The sequence below is a fragment of the Centruroides sculpturatus genome, unplaced genomic scaffold, assembly GCF_000671375.1.
Source record: "Centruroides sculpturatus isolate CEXI.00-Female unplaced genomic scaffold, Cexi_2.0 scaffold3744, whole genome shotgun sequence".
NCBI lineage: Eukaryota > Metazoa > Arthropoda > Arachnida > Scorpiones > Buthidae > Centruroides > Centruroides sculpturatus.
Genome location: NW_019387839.1, coordinates 1 through 5,168, shown reverse-complemented (window position 1 = coordinate 5,168; position 5,168 = coordinate 1). Strand labels below are relative to the sequence as shown.

General features: G+C 33.8%; 1 protein-coding gene across 1 annotated transcript; it reads right to left on the bottom strand.

Annotated features, from left to right (window-relative positions):
- Nucleotides 1–1,169: 1,169 nt before the first annotated feature.
- Nucleotides 1,170–4,965, bottom strand: LOC111616661. The gene is made up of 2 exons (XM_023358048.1): nucleotides 4,352–4,965; nucleotides 1,170–1,803 (listed from the first exon to the last, which is right to left on the bottom strand). The coding sequence occupies exons 1-2, from the start codon at nucleotides 4,895–4,897 to the stop codon at nucleotides 1,513–1,515; spliced, it is 837 nt and encodes a 278-aa protein (XP_023213816.1). The 5' UTR covers nucleotides 4,898–4,965; the 3' UTR covers nucleotides 1,170–1,512.
- Between the last annotated feature and the right edge of the window lie 203 nt (nucleotides 4,966–5,168).

The following is a 5,168-nucleotide window of genomic DNA, read 5'->3' as shown; positions in this document are numbered from 1 at the left end:
CGCTATAAAAGACGATGGCAGAGGCAAAGAGAATTTTGGGTGCACCCAATATTATGAGATAGACCAGGGGTCGGAATTAGCGGCTCTTCGGACATAAACTCCAATTTCATCTCACCTCATTTCACCGCAGCCTTATAACTTATGAGTTTATGAGATAGAGCCGCCGAACAAACTTCGACTTGTTCTCCGTCCGCACATGACCACACTTGCGTTGATCAATATGAGTTGCATAAGAGTGGTATCATTTGAAGCATATCTATATATATAACTCATTGAACGCGTGTCCGTCCATCCGTGTAACGTTATGCCAAAAATGGCCACCAGAGGCGCCTCTGTCGTGTGTCGTATTTCGCACATTTAAATTAATATGCGGCTCTCTGGTACTTTTGTTATTCTGTTTTCATGACAATTTGGCTCTTCTCACTTGACAAACTGCCGACCCCTGTTCTAGGATAATTGTACCACATTGTCATTGTATTCTAATTTATACTTGATATTTTAGTTTCTGGTGTATGGGTTACATTGAGAAATTGTAAATGCAGTTCACTGCATGTGTTGGTTATCCCATTGTATTGGCTGGTTATTGGTGTTGTATTTGTTACATTGTTACCATGTGTTTGTAAGCTGATGAGGGGTCCTTGTACCCGAAATGCATACTTACCTAAATTTGAAATGTGATTATTAAAGACCAACCCTTTTTTTTATAAAAGTTCTGGTCCTTCTTTCAGTCGGCCTTGGTGTGATAAGCCCTGCAAATTGTTATACCCTATTTATTAGGTTATCTAATTCTGTCTAAAGCTATAAAATGTATTAATAAGTTTTGTAATCACAAACAATTTATTAGTCAAACAAATGCTGATTATTCTTAATTTAATACTTTAGCTTGCAATCAGAAATGGGCAAGATATTTCAATGTAACTAAGTCTAATGAATACAATTCAGAATATTTTTTTTGTAAACTGGAACATAAATGCTGAAAAAATCTTTTGAATATAGTAGAGTTCCACAAACCCAACTTACTATGGACTGAGAAGGTGACAAATTACCAAAATAATTTTATTTTTATATTTTATAGTGTAAGATACGCACGTGGTGAGTGTATTTCCAACTAGAGGATAAGCAAACAATACAAATAGATGTTTTCCTTCACCCGTGTTTATTTTCTTTTCTTTTTTTTCAGGATTCTTTTATATTCCGACACTCCTCATTTGGTCTTTTATAGACAATTTCGGCAGTTAATTAAAATCTCACGACAAAATTATTCACCGCGGTACAAAAAAAAAGGAACTATAACTAAATACTTAAAGCTACTTATACTAAAAGGGAGGAAGAAAAGATAGGCAATAGGATAGCTGGATATTTGATAGAAAAGAATGGATACTGAAAGTGTCAACGATCTTGGATTGATGGTGGTGATATCGGAAATATCAAATCTTGGAGAAATAGTTGATGGGCTAATCCTATCGGACTCTCAAAATAAGATCTCGAATATTCTTATATCTAGATATGCTTCTAGCTCCTCTCGAGTCTTTCAAGTTTGTTCTGTTGATCCTGGGGCTCATATGAAGGGTGATTTGTTTCACGAGTCCAATGCCTGATATATTCACAAATATCTTCATCGTTCGAATCATTAATCGGTTCCTCTTCTTCTGGTTTCATGAGGTGTCTGTTACACTTTCTTTTTTTCGCGTCTTTATACATCGAAAAATAACATTGTTTTAATCGATCTACATGTACAATAAACTTGTTATTCTTACGGTTATCACCAATTTCTACAATGACGGGGCCTAGTTTACATGTAACCTGATAGGGTCCTAGATACTTCGCCGAGAACTTCCCAGAGTTCTTATTTTTACCTTTACAAAGTAACCATACTTGTTGCCCCTCCCTCCAATTGTTCATTTCCCTGTTTCGGTTGATACGTTTTCGATTATTAAAATTCTGTTGCCTCCCCAGTTCGTAAGCAGCTTCCCGTACAGTGCTTAATCTATCTCTCAATTCCATTCCGTGGGGCTTTTCCAGGTTGATATTCTGCTGTTCCGCTGGGAACACAATAGAGAAACGGGGGTCGAAGCCATATAATAAAAAGGCTGGGAATTCATTAGTTGATGCATGGCATGTAGTGTTGTTGTACACAAATAGTGCTGGTGATATAAAAGAGTCCCAATTCCTATTATTGCCCTCTGATATGCAGGCTATAGTACCACAGAGTGTTTTATTAAAACGCTCACAGATGGAATTAGAACATGGGCGATATGCAGTCGTGATGTTATGCTTTATTTGTAGACCACTGCAAACGTCTTGAAATAATTTAGATGTAAAATTACTACCCCGGTCGGAAATGACCATATCAGGACAACCATATCTACATACTATATCATTAAATATAGCATCAGCTACAACTTGAGCTGATTGATCTTTAATAGGGACTGCTTCGGCAAAACAGGTGTAGATGTCAATCATTTTAAAAATGTAACGGTTTCCTTCCGGAGATATTTGGAGAGGGCCTATAATGTCAACGGCGATTTTCTGGAAGGGAAACTCAGCCACCTCCGTCTCCTGGAATGGAGCACGGACATGATGGAGGTTATGCTTTTGACAAATCTGACAACACCGAACGATGCGCTTAACGTGTGCCCTAAGGTTCTTAATATAGTAGTAACGGTCAATTAAATAATGTTGTAATTTGATATGTTTATTTAATGTAAATATAATTTATTTTAAAATCGTGAAGTGACATACCTATTATATAATAAAAATAATGATATAATCATTATTAATTGTTTTAAATTTTTTAAATAGTTAAATTTTTTAGAAATTTTTAAGTATTTAAAGGGTTATAAACTTTTAACCTTTAAATACTTAAATGTTAATAAATAATTAACTATGCATTAGAAAGTAAACAAATATGTTTATTAAATTATGAAACAGAACGAGAAATAATATTTAAAAGAAAAAAGTGCAAAAGGTTAGATAGTTAAAATGTAATTTGATATCTAAAATGAGGGTCAAGGTGACCCGCAGCGACCCCAATAGGTTGTTGACCTTTGCGACCTGACCCAGGCTAAGAATAAAATATACAAAATAAGGCGTACGGCCATAATAGCATAATGATGAATGATGCTAATCTAAATAGTAGAATTTTCATAAAGGTATTATATGTATAAGAAAGTAATTGAAATTATATGTACAAATTCATACACATATTAAATACATACAATAGTTACTTTTATTTGTAGTTAAATTTTAATTAAAAAAAAAAAATATTAGCTATTCAGTGGATACTTTTGAATTAGTGATATTTGTGTTATGGCATTTTGCACCTTGGAAAAAGGGTTATATTCTTTGTTAACACATGAAATTGATGCTATCATCAAGTTTTACAAGTGAAGAATGGTAACTTATTTGATCCAAGTGTTAAGTTACAGAAATAAAAATTAGATTACATGTATACATATATATTTTTTTAACAATATGACAAATTTTAGAGAATGTTGAGTTATTGAGAGATGAGTTTCTAGGACTCTACTGTAATTGCAATTCAGTAAATAGATAAAAGGAATGTGTTTAAAACAATTGATGAAGAATGATAATGACTTGATACAACTTTCTTTTGTTATAGCATAATTATTATTAATGAACAATTACACAAAAATAAAGATATTACAACAACATAAGAACATAATTTATGAAACGGTTTATATTTTGTAATACTCCCCCACTTATGAACAGGTTTTGTTCCAAGGTTTTGTCATAAGGTAAAATGTTCATAAGTCAAAAACTAATCTAGATAGTACATTTGTACACAGAATAACCACATATTTTAGTGTTTGATCCTTTAATGTACATTATGCTCATTTACCTGCTCACTACTGCTTAGTAGTGGGTATTTCAAATACAGTTTTTTCACCTAATGCATTTAGTTTTATAATGTAAAGTTTAATTTCCACGGTAATAGAGCCACATTTCTTGCATTTATTTCCATTGCTATATTTACTATTATGTTTTGGATGCATTTTTGAAGCAGTGATCATAAAAGTTTAAAAAATTTGCAAACAATAGCAAAAAATACCATTACTCCAACATTACCAACTTTGATGCCACCTCACAAGCAGCGATGGAATGTCAGAATTCATGTAAAAACAAAAAATGATGATATGCAATAGAAATAAATCCACATTAATTACTTATTAAAAATGATTATCTATTACTGGCTAAAAACTGACTTCAACTCAACCCCCACAACTGGCAAGAGAAATTCTGAATCTGCATGAAACTTAAATTTTAGACATATGGTCAAATTGTTCATAAGTTTGAAAGTTCCTAAGTTGAATGTTCATTTACATGTAACCTGATAGGGTCCTAGATACTTCGCCGAGAACTTCCCAGAGTTCTTATTTTTACCTTTACAAAGTAACCATACTTGTTGCCCCTCCCTCCAATTGTTCATTTCCCTGTTTCGGTTGATACGTTTTCGATTATTAAAATTCTGTTGCCTCCCCAGTTCGTAAGCAGCTTCCCGTACAGTGCTTAATCTATCTCTCAATTCCATTCCGTGGGGCTTTTCCAGGTTGATATTCTGCTGTTCCGCTGGGAACACAATAGAGAAACGGGGGTCGAAGCCATATAATAAAAAGGCTGGGAATTCATTAGTTGATGCATGGCATGTAGTGTTGTTGTACACAAATAGTGCTGGTGATATAAAAGAGTCCCAATTCCTATTATTGCCCTCTGATATGCAGGCTATAGTACCACAGAGTGTTTTATTAAAACGCTCACAGATGGAATTAGAACATGGGCGATATGCAGTCGTGATGTTATGCTTTATTTGTAGACCACTGCAAACGTCTTGAAATAATTTAGATGTAAAATTACTACCCCGGTCGGAAATGACCATATCAGGACAACCATATCTACATACTATATCATTAAATATAGCATCAGCTACAACTTGAGCTGATTGATCTTTAATAGGGACTGCTTCGGCAAAACATACAACACCAATAACCAGCCAATACAACGGGATAACCAACATATGCAGTGCACTGCATTTACAATTTCTCAATGTAACCCACACTAAAAACTAAAATATCAAGTATAAATTAGAATACAATGACAATGTGGTATAACATATTATCTGGGACCAGTAAATGTCTTAGTTTCTCCTA

Excerpts from the sequence above, each read along its gene's own strand:
- LOC111616661 (XM_023358048.1), bottom strand. The coding sequence starts at position 4,897 with ATGGTCATTTCCGACCGGGGTAGTAATTTTACATCTAAATTATTTCAA. Across the intron at positions 1,804-4,351 it reads AGTATCTAGGACCCTATCAG|GTTACATGTAAACTAGGCCC; the intron begins GTTACATGTAAA and ends GGACCCTATCAG.